This window comes from Corella eumyota, chromosome 5 (genome assembly GCF_963082875.1).
Source record: "Corella eumyota chromosome 5, kaCorEumy4.1, whole genome shotgun sequence".
In the NCBI taxonomy this organism is placed as follows: domain Eukaryota; kingdom Metazoa; phylum Chordata; class Ascidiacea; order Phlebobranchia; family Corellidae; genus Corella; species Corella eumyota.
In genome coordinates, this window is record NC_137494.1 from 10,113,179 (window position 1) to 10,132,945 (window position 19,767).

The 19,767-nt window shown below is 30.2% G+C and overlaps 3 protein-coding genes across 4 annotated transcripts; all 3 read right to left on the minus strand.

Annotated features, from left to right (window-relative positions):
* Positions 1–504: 504 nt before the first annotated feature.
* LOC145753627 (dual specificity protein kinase CLK2-like) lies at positions 505–5,549 on the minus strand. 2 transcript variants are annotated; one of them, XM_082570036.1, is made up of 12 exons: positions 5,343–5,549; positions 4,821–5,010; positions 4,512–4,683; positions 4,030–4,126; positions 3,642–3,708; positions 3,406–3,522; positions 2,966–3,056; positions 2,632–2,707; positions 2,082–2,306; positions 1,600–1,744; positions 1,335–1,443; positions 505–1,061 (listed from the first exon to the last, which is right to left on the minus strand). In XM_082570036.1, the coding sequence occupies exons 2-12, from the start codon at positions 4,994–4,996 to the stop codon at positions 807–809; spliced, it is 1,530 nt and encodes a 509-aa protein (XP_082426162.1). In that variant the 5' UTR covers positions 4,997–5,010; positions 5,343–5,549; the 3' UTR covers positions 505–806. The 2 variants fall into 2 exon arrangements, with proteins under 2 accessions (XP_082426162.1, XP_082426159.1); XM_082570033.1 differs by having other exon boundaries at positions 4,512–4,686.
* A 1,635-nt stretch (positions 5,550–7,184) lies between these two features.
* Positions 7,185–11,658, minus strand: LOC145752822 (solute carrier organic anion transporter family member 4C1-like). Its single transcript, XM_082569170.1, has 12 exons — positions 11,503–11,658; positions 11,227–11,320; positions 10,825–10,994; positions 10,537–10,716; positions 10,286–10,382; positions 9,949–10,067; positions 9,544–9,804; positions 9,117–9,306; positions 8,874–9,042; positions 8,347–8,531; positions 7,900–8,105; positions 7,185–7,592 (listed from the first exon to the last, which is right to left on the minus strand). Exons 1-12 carry the CDS (start codon positions 11,627–11,629, stop codon positions 7,435–7,437), a joined length of 1,956 nt encoding a protein of 651 aa, XP_082425296.1. The 5' UTR covers positions 11,630–11,658; the 3' UTR covers positions 7,185–7,434.
* A 1,585-nt stretch (positions 11,659–13,243) lies between these two features.
* Positions 13,244–18,750, minus strand: LOC145753038 (solute carrier organic anion transporter family member 4C1-like). Its single transcript, XM_082569422.1, has 12 exons — positions 18,639–18,750; positions 18,090–18,183; positions 17,757–17,929; positions 17,451–17,630; positions 17,232–17,337; positions 17,011–17,132; positions 16,689–16,958; positions 15,322–15,511; positions 15,070–15,232; positions 14,224–14,399; positions 13,895–14,100; positions 13,244–13,525 (listed from the first exon to the last, which is right to left on the minus strand). The coding sequence occupies exons 1-12, from the start codon at positions 18,748–18,750 to the stop codon at positions 13,350–13,352; spliced, it is 1,968 nt and encodes a 655-aa protein (XP_082425548.1). The 3' UTR covers positions 13,244–13,349.
* Between the last annotated feature and the right edge of the window lie 1,017 nt (positions 18,751–19,767).

A 19,767-nucleotide genomic window follows, 5' to 3' on the forward strand; every position in this document is an offset into this window, starting at 1 on the left:
TAGAACTTGTTTATGAACAATGAATTGAAATATTGCATCATCGAAATATACCTAACAATTTAATTTTAACCTTAGATAAATGCTTACGTAGTTGTTTGTTATTCAGATTTAGATAAACCTTATACCAAACTAATTTAGGTAAAAGGGGCTGAAATAATGCTTGCTTGTTTTATTTACACAACAATATTGTAGATATAGTCGTGTATTTAGCTTTTTTTGCTTAAGTGATATGCAATCTGTATAAATAAAAACGTTTTATTTTTTTTTAACTTTTTGTTATATGTATTTAGATTATAAGAAGGAAATAATCGACAAGACTTTTTTTATCATGTTGTTGTCTTTTTAAAGAATAACCTATGACGGGTTTGGTAAGATTTTAGTAGCATACGATTTTAACTGCAACGAACTTTATGACAAAGGGTTTAAAACTCTCTATTTCCAAAACCTGACGATTTCCATCAATGCGAAATTACTTTTGGCAATTTATATCAAATATCATTAAAACCTTAATAATAAATTTTATTAACAAGAATTAGTGGAAGTACAGAAGTTCAGGTATAAGCGTACACAAAATATAACGTGCTTATGATTGAATTTGGTGTTTATTAAAATTCAATTTTTCAGCAATTGGTAAGAAAAAAACGACTAACATGCATTAACTTGAAATACCTACCATTAAAATTTTGGACAAGAGTTAAACAATGTTAAATCTGCAGCAAAAACATACAACATAAACAAGCTAAAATTAAAAAAAACTTGTTATCTTAAGTTGAGGCAAGCGGTCACATTACAAGTGTTCACACTTGTCATCTAATCATTTGCATGGACCTTGTTACTCGTTTACATTCATAGGCAGGAGAATCAAAAACTCGACTGTTACATGAAGGTGAATAGTTGTTTTTGGGTGGCAAGAACTTTTTCTCAGGGGGAAGAAGATTAAAGAAAGGGTGATTTATCGCTTCAGCCAAGGAAACTCGCTTAGAGGGATCATATTCCAGCATTCGAGCAATTAAATCAATTAATTTTAAATGTTCTGGATGGTCTTTGCGCTGAATGTATCTCTGTTAAAATAAATATTTGTTAAAAAATAAGTATATTTTTTTTGCAAAATGTAAGTGCAACCCTTAACTATTAACACAAAGTTTACAAAAAAAAAATATATATATATATATACTAGGCAACCTTGAGTTTAAAATTTATTATTTTTTTTATTAAAATTATTTTTTATACCCTTTAACATAAAAATAATTTTAAATTAAAAAACATTAAATTTACAAATTTTTAAAATAAAGTTATGCTATTAAACAATATTAACACAAGTAACAAGAACTTACCATTAGTGGTTTACAGTTTTCTCGGACATATTTTCCAGCTGAAGAATGTTCGTCCCAATCTAACCGCCCGTGATAGAAATATTTGTGCTTTCTTGATTTCTTTATCATTCTAAAAACATTTAAATTAAACAGTGAGGCTTATTTATTATATATACACCAACAAAACATAATAAATAGAGACAAGCAAAAATAAAATATTTACTAAATAAACTTTTAATGCAAAGTGTTTATATAGCATAATCTGGCAAAGAAAAAAAATTTTTACCGGGAAGGAATAGGGCCAAGAATGCGTTCCATCATGGCAAGATGTTCCCTGTTATCGTGGGTTTGAAACATTGTTAAACCCATGTAAAACTCAAATATGATACAACCTATCGACCATACATCACATGATTGATTCCAACCCAACTCTGTCAAAACGAAAATCACTTATTTAAAAGCCAGTATGACATTATAAAAAATGTAATATAAATAACTATGTGCTCTAATGCCATTAGACCCTTGCATTTCTAATGACATTGTTATGGCATTAGGCTTTGTGCAATATAAACAACTAGATAGCAACAACAAAGCTAAAAATTTGTGGATATTTAGATAGTTAAGCACAAAAGAAATGTAATATGCCCTTAAAGAAAAAAATAGATATATTTACCTTTTTTTATATAAAGAACTTTTTGCGTGTTTTTTTTTTAAATTTTTGCACAAAATACAATTTTTTTATCTTGTAAAAAATTGCAACCAGCTTACCTAAAACGACTTCAGGAGCTCTATAATGTCTTGTTGAAACCACCGAGCTGTGATGTTCAGAATCAAAAGTAGCTGAACCGAAATCAATCAGCCGAATATCAGAGCTTAATAATGTTCGCTCATCCCTCCTCTTGTTGGGATTATATTTAATGTCACTAACACAGTTACATAAGAGAATATTTTCGGGTTTAAGGTCGGTGTGGGTAATATGGTTGTCATGTAAAACTAAACCGAAAAAGGTTACATTAGTTAAAAAAATAAATAGGCTAAAAACCATTTGTAAAAACAAAAAAGTACGACACCTGATACACAATGTTTATGAAAGTAAAAAAAAAAAATCTTTAAAAAAACAGTCATTTGTGGTGAGGGGGTAAATAATCACAGATTTGTAGTTGACACAATTAAAATTCAGCTTGCATGGGGATCAACAAGTTTAATTACTCTTAGAAATATTACAATGCACTAGAAAAATTTCATTTTAAGATAAATCAAAGTTATGTTCATGTAATTAGGTCACAAAGCAATTATAAATACGAAATAGGTCACTTACATTTGCAAGCCCAAACAAGTTGAAATGCCATGTGTCTGACTTGCTCTATTGGATAAGGAATATAGTGGTTGTCTTTCTGTTAAACAAATCAATTAAATTTAACAAAACTCTCTTTTTTTTATATATATATATAGTCTTGTGGACAATATACACATAAGTCCAATTTATATCCCACGAGTTAAAAACAACACAGTCGTTTTTGGTGCGGGATAAACTACCATGGACAAATATTAGTTAAGAATTGCACCCACATTACAAAATTCAAATTTAAACTTAAAGATGAGCAATTGACTAGAGGTGTTTAATGCTGTTTAAATAATATAAAAAAACCAACCTGAAAATCGTATGTACTACGACCAAGTAGTTCAAAAGCAATACAAACATGACCATGGTAGTTAAACCAATCCAACATGGTTACACACAAGCTAAAATTAAAAAACTTTTTTTTATTAAGTTTAGGTAGGAAAAGTGGGCTTTCCACTTAAAAAAAAAAATTTTTTTTTATCTGTATTTATGACAAATGTAAAACTTTTTTTATATGTAAAAGTTGTATTAAATATTATAACAAATAAATGATATTGGCTCATATTTCTCAATATTCCCGAAAACCAATATTTTTAAATCAGCATTTTTATAAAATTTAGGAAAAATGTTTGGAAAAATGTTTCATTGTCTAAAAATGTTTCATTGTCTGGAAAATGTTTCATTGTCTAAAATATAAAGTTTTCAAGCACATGGTTTCGGTAACATGTCAGTAGTCAAACAAAAACCTACTATTTTCCACTTTCATCCTTTTCCTGGAGTTTCTTAAGAACATTTATTTCCAGAGCTGCAGCATCGCGATACTTCTCAATATTTTTGATAACTTTTAAAGCAATCTTGTGCCCATTCCTAATAAACATCCAATAAATAACAATTTTGGTTTAACCTATCTTTGTTTTGAATTGTTAAATATTAGACCCAATTGAAATATTGCATAAGAGAAAAAAATAGCAACCATTTTAGCTTACCTTAAATGATCGATACAGAGCAAAACTTTTCCAAACGTACCCTCCCCAAGGGTCGATACAATTTCATCTAAAACAAAAAAGTAAGGTTATGAAAATTTGAGCATGTTAAAAAATGACAATACATGGCTCAAAATGAAAAAATGTTTCAAATGGGGCTTTGGTAAGAATGTAAAAGTAATCTCAGTTGAAACATGCAAAACTAATTAGTAAAAATTGGGGGGGTTCTATCCTAGTATAAAATCACCAGAAACAATTCACTTAAAACGCAGTTATTGTGCAAAATTTTACACCAAGCTCTTACTTGGATATTAAGACAAAATTTTAATTAAAAGTAAATTATTTCTGGTAGCACTGAGGGGTTACTGAAACTATAACATCTTGTTAATACATCTCGCTTGAAGCCAATCGCCATGACGATATATCAAATGCCCTTCTTCGTCGTCCTTAATTTCTTGCACCAGGTTCTTTGATCTGTGGCGCTCTCTCTGTTTGCGTAACAACATTTGTGACAGCATAGATCAATTGTGACATCATAGATCGAACCAAATTGATCAGCGGAGAGAATAATATGTGGAATAATAACCACAGTATTGTAGCGATTGTTTAGGTTACGACGGATTAAAACTACACATTTTTGTTTATGCATTAACAAAACACAACCCAGACTAATTTCCCCCATAAAAATAAATAGAAAAATTACTTACCTGAAAAATTGTCAAGATAATTAGAAGATAATAAATGATTACAGTATTTCCCAAAAATAATTTAACACGACCAACATTATTCCAAGAAAATATTCAATTTTTTAATTTCGAACCTGAGCAAAACAAACCCAACGAAAATTAGCGCCACCAAACTTTGTACACTTACCGAGCTAGACACTGTCTTAGATTTTCTTTGCCTTCGTTGCCGACGGTAGTGACGATTATTGTCAGAGTATTCACGCCTTTCTTTGGTGACATTACGACAGCTGCGACTGGAGTCTCGGCTGTAGTAACCATCATTGTTCCGACTTCGTTGAATATACTTGCCACTTTGAGTACTGCTGAAATAAACATAAATATGCCATATTTTGTATACATTTGTTGTAGATGTAATAAGGCTGGATTCACTGTTTATAATGAGAAACTTTAGTTACCCCGTCACAGTTTTGGTAAATAAATAAAATTTAAACTTTACCTGTAACTGTGTTTATCGTATGAATGAGAATTAAAACAACTTCGTTTCGATCCATGGCTGTCCTCATAATATTCTTCGTATTTATCATTTCTTTTTCGTTTGTGGTTTATTGTGTAATCTTCATTTTCCCGACTTCTGTATCTCCGGTTCGATTTACCCATCTTCGTCACAGTCATAGCCGAGAAAAAAACTAAATTTATAAATAGAAACAAAATAGTTCAGATAGATCTAAGAAGTTTGAACACAAATTATTATAAACATAAATAAAAACAACTTAAAAATTCGTGTATCAGTTTGTATGTCTGTTGAGTTGGGTAATATTGTTTTTTATCTTTCAGTCCGTCAGTCCATTAACAAGTCAAATTTATACGAATTATAACATCTAAATAGGTAAAATAACTATCCTTTAGTTCTTAAATTTGGGTTTGAACTTTTAGCGTAATACTAACGTTGTCACAAATAAAAACTGCCATATAGCAAAGTTATGAAAGTATTATGACAAAAATAAAATTTTATACAAACCTTGTTTAGCGAGTAAAAATCGTACAGTTTTTTTTAAGGTTTTCTCACACTATCAGACTAAACTAATTAAATTATAAAAAATGCGATTTTTTTGTTTGCTTGCTTTAAGAATGACTCAATCAATTTATTAATTACAATTTACCGTCCCTTATAACATTCGATTAATGCCTAAAACTTGCGAACCCATACAAAATTTCGCAACTTTTTCTTTAGACTTTTGTTATCATCAAAAGAGAGATTTTGATTGGTTCGTGAAAAAAGCCCCGGATGTTTCGCAACAATTGTGCATTATGGGTATCAATTTTCGCCGTCTATCGAACGGTTTTAGCGCGGTAAACGTTTTTTTAATCTTATGTTTTTATTTACATTTTAAAAAATATGTTAAAATTATCAAAATCAACTTTTCTCAATAAACATTACGAGTTACAATTTAAAACATTTGTTTTTTTTAGATAAATAATATCTTAACTAACTATGGTTACAGCTGCTGGTTAAGTGTTGGCTCAGCAGGAGTTTATACCGTTTAAATCGTCTTACTTAAGAACGCTACAGTATGAGACCACTGGGGATATACGAAAAAAGACCGAACGCATTAACTACAACTAAAACATTTTTTTTAAGATTGTGCAGTTACAAAGATTCTAAGGATGCCAATAATTACACAATTTGTTTGTCAAATTTATTGCCTTATTCAAATAGAATTGTTAAATATTAAGTAGTCAGTTAAAAATGTTAAATATAGAAAACAATATTAACTTTACTGTAAGTTCTACAACAGAGAATGAAAGCGTGTTTTCTACAACTAAGAAATGAAAGAAACGTGTTTGGTTTACAAATTAACGCTTTTTTTACTTGAAGCACCTGTGGTGCGTTTGACGTCATTAATTGGAAAATTAGAAACGTGAAATAAAGAATTTTAACTCAACGTTTTAGTGTATGTAAAACAACACAAATGAATATATATTATTGCGATTAATTAATGAACACCACAATTCTAAAAATTTTTTTACGGTAAGCCCGTTGACGTGGCACTTAAAACGTGTTACAAACCGTGTTGGAGTTTGGTTCTTTAGTTTTCGTTACGCGAAAAAAAGGCGAACCGTATTTGTAGTCACTTTTTGAAATGCGCTGTAAGGACTAAAGAGATGTGGTTTTGAAACTTAAATAAGGTTCTGAAATAAAAATTTGGTATTTTTTATATATTGACCATAACTTGTGATATATATTTAATATATTAAAGCTCACAAGTTCAGGTCATATCATTTTTCATAAAATATCATTTTATTTTGTTTTTTCTGCATTTGAGCGCAGAGAATTTTTGTAGCAATGTATCCGAATTTTGAATTGTGTCTGACCCAGTTAATCAACTCGACAAAATACTCACGTTTCTATATTTGCAAACAAATGTACGCACCGCTGATTTGCTTGTCACATTTTTGCACGGTTTGCTGCTCACAAATTAAAACGTAATTGGATGGTGTCAAAAGAAGACAACTTTTTATATAACTGCGATACGCCGCTATCTAAGCCAGAATAAACGGAATAAAAATAGACTTTTTTTTAATCAGCATTTACGGGACACTTTATCCGTTACCAAGGCAATTGGCCGTTTTGCTTATAATGTTTAAACTTACAAACTATTTTAAATAACACAAACCTCAAGATTTAAATTTGGTTAAATTATCGATAAACTTTGTTTTAAAGAAGTTAAATAAACAGAAATATATACTCAATTTTACACACTGACTATTATACATTTTTTATAATAACATTAAACTGAAATTCGTTTTAATAGAGAAAAATACAAATCCTGTAAACATATTAAGGCGCACACAATTTAAACCTCGCTTTAATATCTTAATCAATTCAAAAGAAATTCAATTTATGCTTGACATCGCTTTTATATTAAAATTCTGTACAAAACTTTAAGAAATACACTCGTGCAATAACAAGTAATTAGTAAATAAACATTAATAACAAGCCATCTTCGTAAAATACACAACAACAATTATAAATATAATACAAAACAAAAGTTTTTGGTTACAAGAAAACGAAAATTGTCTTTGTTAAGACTTAAAAAGAAGCCTCAAGTTTAAAGTTTTTCTTCGTTCGAATAAACGGAATTTGAATTCCCGCTTATAGTTTTAGGCTTTTGATCTTCATCTTTGTAAGTTTCTTCAAGCGTAATTGGTTTGTAAAACATTAGGCCCATAAAGTAAAGAAAAGCAGCCAAAAGGTTAAAAACAAAGGCTAAAAAATAAAAAAATATATAAAAATTAGGGGCTTAGACTTATTGACTATGCAGTTTATGTATTGATTTATTCTCGGTGAGCGGACAACAACTTAGCGGCCAAAAAGGAAGTAATGTTTGTTATCTCAAACCAATCTCGAGTTTCCTTTTGCAGTTTTTGCAGTGTTATAAATTATAAATGGCTTTTCATCGTTCGTACTAAAAGATTCTTACCATTACCCATCTTTAGGTAAGTTACATTTTAATGGTAAAACACACTGTTTTTACTAAGAAACTTTATTTAAAAATTAAAACCAGTAAACATACATGCTATCATGAAGTTTATTGCCATCTGAGCATTATCATACAACCAGCAAAACCCACGACTTCCGTCACATTGACGCTTCTGCCAAAAAGTGCAAGTTGCATCGATAAAGGCTCCGTAGATCAAAGGGCCAGGAACAGTGCCCACAATTCTGATAACCGTGAAGTTTAGGCCAATAGCAAAGGAACGTAGGTTATCCGGAACAACTCTAAAATAACAAAATTTCGTATTTGCAAACAACAGGAAAAGATAAATTATTTAATTTAACACCCAAGTAGTTAGCGGTTAATCAATCGTGGTGTTACTAATCGTTTCAAAATAAGCTGGTAGATATACTTTGTCTTTCGTTTTACATATAATAATATTTTTTCTTGTTGAAAAAATGTTCATAATAATTGATTTTTAAATAATTAAATATTCTCAATTTTTTGTAGTAGCTAAATTCAAACCTAAACATAACTACAAGAGCAGGTGTTGAAACTGAAAACGATAAAAAAATCATAAAAAATGAAATTGCCAACGCCGCGTTCAATCCACTGCAATCTGTAAAGCAAGGTTTTCCAAATGCGTCCCTCGCTGTTTCAAACGTGTACGTGTTACTAATGCAAGTGCATGCTATTGCGCCAGTGGGCACCTGAATAATTATAAAGACATTTTTCCTTTACTTTAAAGGTCTTATTTATAACGTAAAATTTTGTTAAAAAATAACACGTTAATAAAAAAAACAATACACAGTTGTTAAGCCTTAGTTGGCAATAGTGGGACATCACGACCGCAAAAAAGACGCCATATCGGATATTTTAATAATATAACGCCATATATAAATATGTTATTAATGCCATTCTTAATTATCATTATACATGCAGTGGATATTCTAAATCCTTTTTTATGTTAACTGCGATTGGATTTTAATAAATCTTATTCCGTTGCTTATTATCTTATTGATATTTTTCAAAATTTATTAATTTTAGCTTACCGGTGGTGACACTGTAAAGTTAAGAACGGGACTACATCCAGCATGACAAGGCGAAAAGTAATTTATTTCATCATTTCCACATATTGGAACATAATATTCCTCCTGACATTCACATAACGATGATTTACATAAACCTGTTAAGTTTTCTCCAACAAAAAACGAACCGTCGCTGAAAAAAATGTTGTTGTTTAGAATTAACCGCTTGCCAGTCATACCAATTGCAAATATATAAGTATTGTATACCTGTACGGGACGTTAATTCCGGCTACTTTGGCGCTGTTACATCTAAGCAAAAACTGAGGAGAGAGAAGACCAACAATAGTCAAACAAATTACATTAAACTTTAACATCGCGGGCACCTCCCACTTTAACTTTGAAATTAATATTCCCGAAACCACTATTCCTGCTACACCAGCGGGAACTAATACAACGCCTAAATAGAATAAAAAAATTAAATAAATTCAGTTTAGTGATTTACGGTTAGGTATTTTATAATCTTTTTGTACATGGAATTATGCTAAATATATAAACTTTAGGCCAATATTTAGCCACTAAAATAAATGAAATATCCTAAATCACAAATAGTTTTCAATTTTGTTTTACTTAGTCTATTAAAAAGTTGGTTAAAATATAAATACAAGAGAAAAATAATAAATAAAATTAATTAAACCTGCATAGATAGCAGACTGTCCTGCAGAAACATGAAAAGCTTGTTCAATAAACTTTGCCATGAAGGCTGAAACTCCGTTGACTAAAACAGCTAACGAAGTGCCTCCAAACATAACCAAAACGAACGTCGGGTTCCTTAACAAAGTTGAAATAACTTTCGGAAAATCTCTGATGGTTAACTCAGTTTTGTTAATTGTAAGTTGAGCTGTTGAATTTGACCGATGAACTTCAGATTTTCGGCTCTCTCGATTTTTTTGTGTTCCTAAAGTTTAGTAAACATTTTGTACATATAAGGTTTTATTAACAAATTAAATTTTATTTAATATGTTGTTACTCAGGAAAATTATCAAAAAACTATGTTATACGAAAAACAAAACTGACGTCACCATGATGTTACGTAACTCACCCGGTAAATGTTTAGGAAACCCAGCTAAAGGAATGACAGTCAGCCATGATAACCCCATGCAGATAAGAGGGCATACCCACCATGCCCCAACCCATTTAAATATGTCAAATTCAGGCGGCCTTTAAAATATAAAAGTGTGGTTTAACAGCTATTGTAACAAAAAAAACTTTTTTATGTAGACCCAATTGCCATTAAATTTAGTTAAAAAATTTTGGTAAAAGGGAAAATATTAGAAAATTTGTTAATTACAAAAAATTTTCATGGGAATATTTTACAAAAGAGTATTTTTAAAAAAAAATTATTTTACAGCAACAAAAAAACAAACAAAAATGTTTACTGTATTGAATCAAAATCGACATAAACATCTTTTAAAAAAACTCCTCCAACTGAAAACCCAATTATCGGACCCAAAATACTTGCTGCGTTCGCGATACCTGCGTCATAATATATATTTGTGACGTCACACTCGCACACAAAAACACTTTAAATTGCTTTCAAAATTAAAAAAATTAAATAAAAAACAATTGTTTACGAGTTTTACATTGCACAAAACAAAAGATTAGTGTAGTCACGATTACGTCAACTTACCTAAATAAACGCCAGAAACGTGCTTTGACACGCTGTCTTCAATGTAGGCCAGCCCAAGCGTAAATATTGGGGTCGTTCCTAGTCCCATTAATAGTTGGCCAACGAAAAATACACCCATGTACCGACTGTTGTCCCCGTTACCTTGGTTACAAGTGCCTTGCGCCCCGGGAAGACAGAGAACTAAAATTATTATTTTAACTAAATAAAAAGAATACACTAACAACAGCGATGCAAGCCTAAATCATTAAATTTTAAAATATTATTCTTTTTTAACAATTTTTTTTTTACCATTGACGTCATCACCCAGGACAAAATTCGGGGTTGTGTAATGTGGCAGTGCGTAGATAAGAGCCCCTAGCCCATAAACTGCTGCCCCAAAAGCAACAATTCGGGGTCTATTGCGATGACCCCCAAAGTAAGTGACAACCGAAGCCATAAGACCGAACGAAATATCGTAACTAAAGAGAGCAAAAACAATATTTGAACCGAAGTTCTTTTAGAGCCCTGTTTAAACTATGAACCAGTTACTACTTATATTTTATACCTACTAAAATAATCTTTATGATTTTTAATAAGCAAACAGTTCTCTAAAACGAGAAGTTTAAAAAGACAGGCTTTAGCACTTAAATAAAAGCATTCTGCCAAAGCTATAAAAATTAATAAGCCCAATATGAAGTTTAAAAAGTTTACCCGACTAAAATAACTGCAGATTGGGAGCTATCGAAGCCAAATCTTCGCTCGAGAGTGCTAACATTTATGTTACTGACCCCGGACGACATTATACCTAAAGATAAAACAACGTGACGTCATGTAACCCGAAAAGAACGACATTATTATACAATATTTTGAGACAACACTAAATGTTTCAAAGCAATCGACTTTGTTCACAATTAAATAGTTTAAACTTTCTGCAGTGGTAAATGCGTCTCGTTTTGTATTGTGAAGTCATAAAGAATAATATACTACCTGTCGTAACTGCGAAGACACAATACCATATTAAGAATCCAACAGGATTGTTGCAGCACTTTAAAAGCTTTAGTTTGTAGCCTAAGAAATTATAGTCGCCCTCTTTAATGGGCTCGGATGACCTCATTTTGTGTTTTTATTATAATTATCCCACAAAAACTCTAGAAAAAATTTAAGTTAAAATTTTTGTTATTAAAAAAATATTTTATTTTTTAACAATTCTGTTATAGGAACTCACATTATTCTTTTTTTAGATAAATATTTATATACCAAACTAATTAAATAATTACTTAAAGTATAACTTTTAAATAGTTATAATTTTTAATAACTTAAATTTAAAATAATATAAAAACAAATTCCTTTGTATAGAACAGCGCAAAAACTCTTATGTAAAAAGACCCGAAAAGACCATATTCAAACCCTAGAATTTATTTTTTTATTTTTTTTATTTACTTTTCGTTGAAGCGAACCGAAGCGTTGAATGAGCGAAAACATTTTTTCAAATATTATAACCCCACAGAAAAGTTGACTCGACGATTTTAAAATTTATTTTGTAAAGTTTGCAAGACTAGTTTTCGGTGGATCGCTTTAATTTAAATATTTTTTTTAATTATTAGCAAAATAAATCACAGTTTTAAATTACTGACTCTATGTAACCTTTTTTATCTTATTATCTCTGCTTTATCGTAGTATTTGGCACTTGAAAGTTTTACATTGTATTATTGCAATAAAGCTATAGCTAAATATACATATGTATGTCCAACTCACAGCCTTTTAAATTAAAAAAATGCTGTTTGTGGTGCTATGTTAAATTTAATATTAATACAATTAAAATAAAGCATGCAAGATGGCCAATTGACCACTTTTACAATTTAACACATCATCAGGTAATTGTTAATTCCGAAAGATGCTTTACTAAAACCTTGGTAGTCACAAATTTCAATTAAACGCTCTTAAATATAAAAATATCTTAAACTATACGATTTTTATTTTTTATTGGGATATAACTTATTTATAACATTATTAAACTAAATATTAAGATTCCACCGTGCTTAACACTCTTATTTTTTTCAAGTTTTTCTAAATTAAATCAAATTTGTTTTTTTTAACAATCTTAATTTTTTTAAATTTATAATTATTTAAATAAAAAGTCAATGTGCAATATGTTACCATCTATGGCATTACACTGCCAGCCGAAGGCCAGCCACACTGATTTACATGATTTAAAAGCATTTATAAGCACACTTTTTTTCATTGAAATACAAAAACCCACCACCTTAAATTGAAAAAATATATATATTGTCTTAAATAAAAAAAAAAGTTTTTCAACTTGTAATTGCCTATATGTAAAAAGGTTATTATTTTACCTTATACTTGATGTAATACACCCACGTTTTTTAAACTTACACTAAATGTCGTTTTTGTGATTTTTACTTAGATTCTTTGCCACTTTATTAGCTTTTTAAATTGGTGTAAGTATATACTATACTGCTGTACAGCATTTTATAGATTGTTTTATGGACATTTTTAAATAAAATATTTTACAAATCGTTTTTTTGTTTATTTTAATTTAATTATTTGATTGAGTAGTGCATAGATAAAAAAGAAGTTCAAGACAAGACAGAAAATAAAATATATCAGGTAAGTAGAAGAAAAACAAAAAAAGTTAAATAAAAAGCTTAGTAAATCAATTTTTCCAACAGTAAGGAACATTATTTTTTTACACTAAAAAAGACCTACACTAAAAATTAATTAACATAAAATGACGTAACAATTTTGCAAGGCGTCATTTACATGTTCTCTTGACTTCAAGAATATGACATCAATCGACCGCTATTATGCTATCATTAAATAAAATCTTCAGATACTTCAAAAGCAAGGTTGTTGTTGCCGGATATAGTGATGACGTCACTTGCGGCAGTAGAGGGAGGATGGGGTAAGGTTTCAACCCCCTTTGAATTGGGTTTGTAAACCAAACCTGCAAAAGCGTATAATGCTGCAGTAAGAAGACATCCCGAAATCACTAAAAAAATGAATTAAAGACTTTTGTTAATTCTCCGTCTTCTGGGATCTTAAATGTTTTTAATTGTTGTGATATAGTTGCACCTTGCAACTAATATTTGCCAATTTGCCAGCAGCAGTTTTATCTATTTTAAAAGTTTTTAAAATGAATGCACACGTCAACTAATTTCCGTTATAATATAAATGGAATCGGGTTTAAAGCAAAAATCTTTTTTTAAACTCTACATAAACAAATTTTACTAATTAAAATTCGAAAGTTAAAAAAATAATCGTTTTTAGTTAGTTTACCCAAAAACCTAATCACAATCGATCATGAAAACCCTTTTCTTTAAATAAAAATTGCGAAAATTATTTATTAGAAAGAACTCACGTAAAATCATAAAGTTAATTGACATCGTTTCATTATCGTAAACATAACAAGAACCCTGTTTATCCTCGCATTCTAGAACTTGCCAGAGTATACAAGTAACGTCAATAAACTTGCCAAACAGTAGCGGACCCGGGATTGTACCAAATCCGCGAAGAAATAACCATTCCAATCCCACAGAAAATGACCTCATCGACTCAGGTACAATTCTTATTCAAAAAGCAAAAAACAAAAAAATACTGGTTTAGAATTAAATACATTAAACAACGAACCAAAATTGTTTACATCTGCTATACTACAGAATCGAACCTTAAACCTTGAAGACAACTCACCTGAACGTTGCGGCCAGAGCCGGTGTATTTGAAACAAATATAAAAAACACAGCAAAAAATACGATAGCAAGAACAATTGGTAATCGATCACAATTTGAATCGCACAAACCTAAAGTCGCCGTTCCTGACTCCACCGCGCCACCTTGCGATGGGATGCAGCTACAATTCGAGTAAATCTAAAATCACAGCGTTGAAGTATAGAAAAAAATGATTTAAAATAAGCAAGAAATATAGTTTAACAAAAAACACATATTAAAAAAATGTAAAACGCATTTTCATTATTTGATTATTAAATTTACCTTCGAATACAAAAATGTATTTCAACTGGAAAGACTTATGCTATACGAAATAAATAAAAATTAAAAAAACGTTGCGATATATTGTATATTAAATACTATTTTAATCAGCTATGTTAATATTACCTAGATATTGTTAAAATAATTTTCTTATTAATTTTAACCTATTTTTACAGCATAACGATATGACAAAATAATCTTAAAGCCCCTAGGCTAAAATCTTATATAAAAAGTAATACAGATTGACAAGCCTAATAAAGTTTTTGCAGATTATTAAACCTAGATTAAAACAAAGATTAAATAATTTTGCGGTTAAATCTTAAGGTTTGTTTGTAAGCTATTCAATCCATAGCTGAGAATCGCAAAATTCTAAAATTTACATTGAAACGTGCAGTTTCTTTAATGTTTAATACATATGAAATCATATAAAATTTTTTTTTAATTAATTTGTATAAATAATTTTAACCTAAAAAATACAATATATTTTAATTAAAATGATTTATATATTAAAAATAATCAAATCATCCCCTTCGGAATTTAATTCACCTACCTCGGCCATTGAATTAAAGTTTTTGCAGCCTGCATGACAAGGCGAAAAGAACGTGACGTCACCACCACAGACGGGTCGGTAAAACTCCTGGTCACATGGACATCCCTCGTTGCAACTCGAAGTTAAATTTGATAACGTCACAATCGACATCGAGGTTTCCGTCCTACGTCATGGATTATATTTTTTTAATAAACATGTAAATCAAAAAGATATCATGACGTCATTAGGACAAAACATTGTTTAGTCATTTACCGGTACGGGACATTTACGCCGGCGAGGTCGATATTGTCACAATAAAGTAGAATGGAAGGTGATAGGGCTGCAGCAACAAGAAAAGCAATTGAACAGAATCTTAAAATTTTTTTCGTGTTCCATTTAAACTTTGAAACTAGAAATCCCCCCACTAGACGGCCTCCTACCGCAGGAGGAACTAAAACGGCTCCTGAAATACAGTTAAAAATTGTTCTCTGAGTTTCATTAAGCCGGAAAACAAAAAATCGGAAAACAAGCCAAAAAATTTTGTGTAAGGCGCATCAACCAAACATTTAGGTCCATCGTAGAAGTTACAAATACACACCCTTTTCCACAAAAAATATAAAATTAATTTTTGATTAAAGGAAACGTATAAAAAAACTAAATAAAAAAAAAATTTTATTGTCCTGTCTATTTATTTTTTGCAAAAGTTATTTTTGTTTTAGAAAATATTTAACAGTATTACTTAAGATATTATTTAAATCTTAATTAAAAAATATATATTAATTGTTTTAATAAACAATTTTCAAAACTAATCCAGAATAATGAAATAAATAATTTAATCAATTTACACCATATTTGCACGAAATGTTTAGTAACATATTTGCATAATAAGCCACACCTTATTACCACACGTCGTTAAAATCAAAAAACATTTTTCTTTATAACTTAAATGTTAATTAAAGTTAAACAATCCATAAATTAAATAAATTTCAAGAAATTTTAAATTAAGAAAAAAATAATAAAATAAAATGTTAAAAAAGAAGATAAAGTTCTTAAACAGTTTATGACTGCATCATAACGCAGAGCTAACGATTTTTTCGTATATTTCGCGTACAACTCAGCGACGTCATAACGAGTTTGCCGTCAAATTATCAAATCAGGCCTATTACAGAGCCAAAAATGTTTTTAATTACATTTTTTAAAACTTGTACAATTTAAAAAAATTATTTAAAAAAAAAAATTAACCTAATTCGTACTTCAAATATTTTGTGGGGTAAGGTTAGTTCGAGGTGAAGTTGTGTACTTTTTGTCTGCATTTTTTTATTGTCTCTGTGTTTTTATTGAAAAGTAGTGTAATATTAATTTTTAATGTTTGGTTAAACAAAGTTTCCGCACCCACTGTACGTATTAATATAAATAACAGAGTTAGCTTGATTTTTACGGGCGCAATCTCTAAAAAGCTGTAATTAAAACCATGCTTACTAAATCTTTATAATATAACCTTGATTGTTCTAACCTTCTAGTATAAATAGAAGTGTAAATGGTGTTAATAGAGCTAATTGATGGCAGAAATAATAAAAATGACAGGAAAGTGGTAATATGCTAATTAAGGGAGCAGTTAAAATTATGTTTACACAACTAACCTGTTAGTAAAGCTGCATCCCCAGCCGAAGTATGAAAAGCATTTTGTATAATTTTCGCCAAAAAAGACCCCGATCCGCTGATAAGCAACCCCACTGCACACCCTGCAAGGGTCATGATGGTGTAAGTGGGGTTACGTAAAAGGATCAACACAGCTTTTGGAAAGTTCCGTAGAGTGTTGTCCAGTTCCGAGTGGTCTGACGTAGTCGTGACGTCACTGGAGGCTACAACGTGGATCTCGGATCTTTTTTGATCTCGATATTTTCGGGTTCCTAAAAAAAGTTACGTAAAACAACTTTTTTTTAATAAATATTTAATTCCTACCTGGAAGATACTGAGGAAATCCCCACAAAGGAATTACTAAGAGCGTGCAAACAAAAAAGACGAATACGCCCCCAATCCACCAAGCCCCCACCCACTGGGGGGCACTAGAGTCGAACCCTATCCTATAAAAATATATTTTGCTTTTAAAGATTCACCAGAATTTGTATTTTGTCTGTAGATTGACCAATTAAAAAAAGAAGTGATTGTGTCGTCACACTAACGTGCTCTCGTCCACGTCCATAAAATCAACAAAAATCGACTTTACAAAAAATCCCCCGACTGCGAACCCAAATGCAGTCCCTAGTAAACTGGCAGCATTCGCAATTCCTAAATTATTAAATATTTTGTTAAAAAAGTATAGTCACATTTCAAATAAGTTCTATATGTAATTTACAAAAAAATGTAATTTAGAAAATACCCACGGCGGGTTTCGGACTTACCTAAATACAATGATGCAGAGTGTTTTGGAACGCTGTCCTCAACGTAAGAAAAGCCGAGAGTATACAGTGGAGTTGCACCAATTCCCATAAGCAACTGGCTAGCTAGAAACACCCATAAAGTGTAACTAAGATCACCACCATATAAAGAGCAGTCTACAGTTGATGTAGTAGTGCATAAATCTTTTAAACAAAGGAAACTTTTCGTAAGTCGTATTAAAATATGTGGTCTTATAAAATAAAGACTTAAACAATTTTTTTTAAATAATAGAAGGTAATTGTTTGTTTTTAAAAACATTAAAATAATACCAGAATTTATTTCGCCTCCGAACTGATACGCAGGGGTTATGAAATGTGGAATGGAATAAAGCAGAGCCCCAGCCCCAAACATTCCGGACCCCACCGCCAAAATCCGAGCACGGTTCCGGGTTCCCCCGAAATACGTCACAAATACAGTAAGGACACAGAACGCAATATCGTATCTGGAATTTTTTTTAAGCTTTTGTACTTATCGTCTAGTAAGAATTGAACTACACAACTCATACATTAATTTTATTTTTTATCTAATTGAAGAAATACAAGCATTAAGCAGTTTTCAGTGATTGTTAATAAACAGAGAAAATCTAAATAGTAAATAATTACCCAATAACGTAGGTAGCTGATTGCGAGCTCGTTAAACCATATCGACGTTCTAAAGTTGCTATATTAGTGTTCGTGAAGCCTCCAATCATTGCACCTGAAAAAATAACATTTTAACGTCACAAACAAAATAATACAACTAAATTATGGCGACCTAGCATAACATTTTTAAATTTATAATAAATAAATAAACCTAAGGTTTGGTAACAACGTTATAATGTACAATAAAATCATGTATAAAAATAACTATGAAGTGTACAAATCCATGATAGGATTTTTTTTGTTATTGTGTTGTATTGGTTACTCTAAATTTTGCTGTTGCGTGTGTATAAAAATACCTATTGTTATTTATGACAACTTCGCTACACAGATATTAATTTTAAATAGAATATACAAACCTATGCAACATTAAAACGAAATCTAACATTAGTTTTTTAAAACGTTTTATTTTTACCAAAAAAATTGTTTAGTGTAATTTTTAACGTTAACAAAAACAATGTATATACTTCAAAAAGTAAATCGGGTTATTACTAAAAGTATTTTTTCTCCAACCTGCCATTAAAACAAAAACGGCAAAAATTGCTAAAAATCCCTTGGCATTATTCATCCTCTGTAAACATTGTGGTTCCCAAATAAATAAACGATATTTACCCTCCAAAATCATATTGTCATTAGTTTTTTACGTCATCACAGATTAAAAATGTTTGAAAATAAGCTATTTATAATACCTAACTTGAAAATAAGCTATTTATAATATAATACTTCTATTTTTATATTTTTAAGTTTATCAAAGCACAATAACTACATATAATTAAGTAGAAAAGGTGTTTAAAAATAGTCTGTTAACAAATAAATTTAGCCAAAGCTTGTTGTACTAAAACACAAAGACTGCGTGCAACCCCAACAAATTATCTGCGTGCAACCCTGGCAAATTATCTGCGTGCAATCCTGACAAATTAAATTATTTGCAAAAATTCTTAATTAAACAAATAATTTACTAACAATAAAGTTTCTACATTCTAGCATTTAAACAAATAAAAACAATCCGTACGCTACTGCAAATAGTTTCTGATTTTATCGAGTGCCTAGGTCTCGTTTTTTCTTGTAAGCCTGATATGCTTAACTTACCAAGAAAAAAAAAATTGCGAATTCCCCGAATTTTTAGTGCTCACTTTTATTATGACGCCATACGACCACACCGTCTTTCTTTTACACTTAAAAGGTCGTTTTTTAAACTAAGATCAGTTGATTAATATGGGTTAAGTAAGTTTTTTTAACCATAACTTGTTGATAGCGTTTGTCTAAATTTTGAACATGTTGGTTTTTTAACACATTAAAGAATTTTATTCCAACCCTATGGCTGCGTGAGATTCGGAATATAATGTCACAAAATATTTACTACAACAAACAATATACACAACAAACTACTTGTCCAAATAAATTAAATGTAATTTAAATGCCGTTTCGTTGCAAATTGACATTTAAAAGTGAGTCTAAACCAGGTTATAAACACTTACTGCGCTTTAGAAAGCGTTTATTATAGTAACAGTAAATCAAAGTACGTTTGTGACTTCGGTTCTTCTTAGTTCGTAAAATTGATAGTAGAAAAAAATGAAAAACACAAATTTTCCATCCCTAAAAAACATTTTACCAATTTCTTATTATAAACAAACTCCACGTT

What these genes read in the sequence shown, in the direction of transcription:
- LOC145752822 (XM_082569170.1), bottom strand. Translation starts at nt 11,629, where the DNA reads ATGAGGTCATCCGAGCCCATTAAAGAGGGCGACTATAATTTCTTAGGC. An exon ending in TCTGCAGTTATTTTAGTCGG is followed by an intron (nt 10,995 to 11,226) that starts GTAAACTTTTTA and finishes TGCTCTCTTTAG; the next exon opens with TTACGATATTTCGTTCGGTC. An exon ending in CGTTTCTGGCGTTTATTTAG is followed by an intron (nt 10,383 to 10,536) that starts GTAAGTTGACGT and finishes ATTATGACGCAG; the next exon opens with GTATCGCGAACGCAGCAAGT.
- LOC145753038 (XM_082569422.1), bottom strand. Translation starts at nt 18,750, where the DNA reads ATGATTTTGGAGGGTAAATATCGTTTATTTATTTGGGAACCACAATGT. An exon ending in ATGGACGTGGACGAGAGCAC is followed by an intron (nt 17,133 to 17,231) that starts GTTAGTGTGACG and finishes ATATTTTTATAG; the next exon opens with GATAGGGTTCGACTCTAGTG. An exon ending in GGATGCAGCTTTACTAACAG is followed by an intron (nt 15,512 to 16,688) that starts GTTAGTTGTGTA and finishes ACTGTATTTCAG; the next exon opens with GAGCCGTTTTAGTTCCTCCT.
- LOC145753627 (XM_082570033.1), bottom strand. Translation starts at nt 4,996, where the DNA reads ATGACTGTGACGAAGATGGGTAAATCGAACCGGAGATACAGAAGTCGG. An exon ending in GTAGTACATACGATTTTCAG is followed by an intron (nt 2,708 to 2,965) that starts GTTGGTTTTTTT and finishes TTTGTTTAACAG; the next exon opens with AAAGACAACCACTATATTCC. An exon ending in CTTGGCCCTATTCCTTCCCG is followed by an intron (nt 1,444 to 1,599) that starts GTAAAAATTTTT and finishes AAATGTTTTTAG; the next exon opens with AATGATAAAGAAATCAAGAA.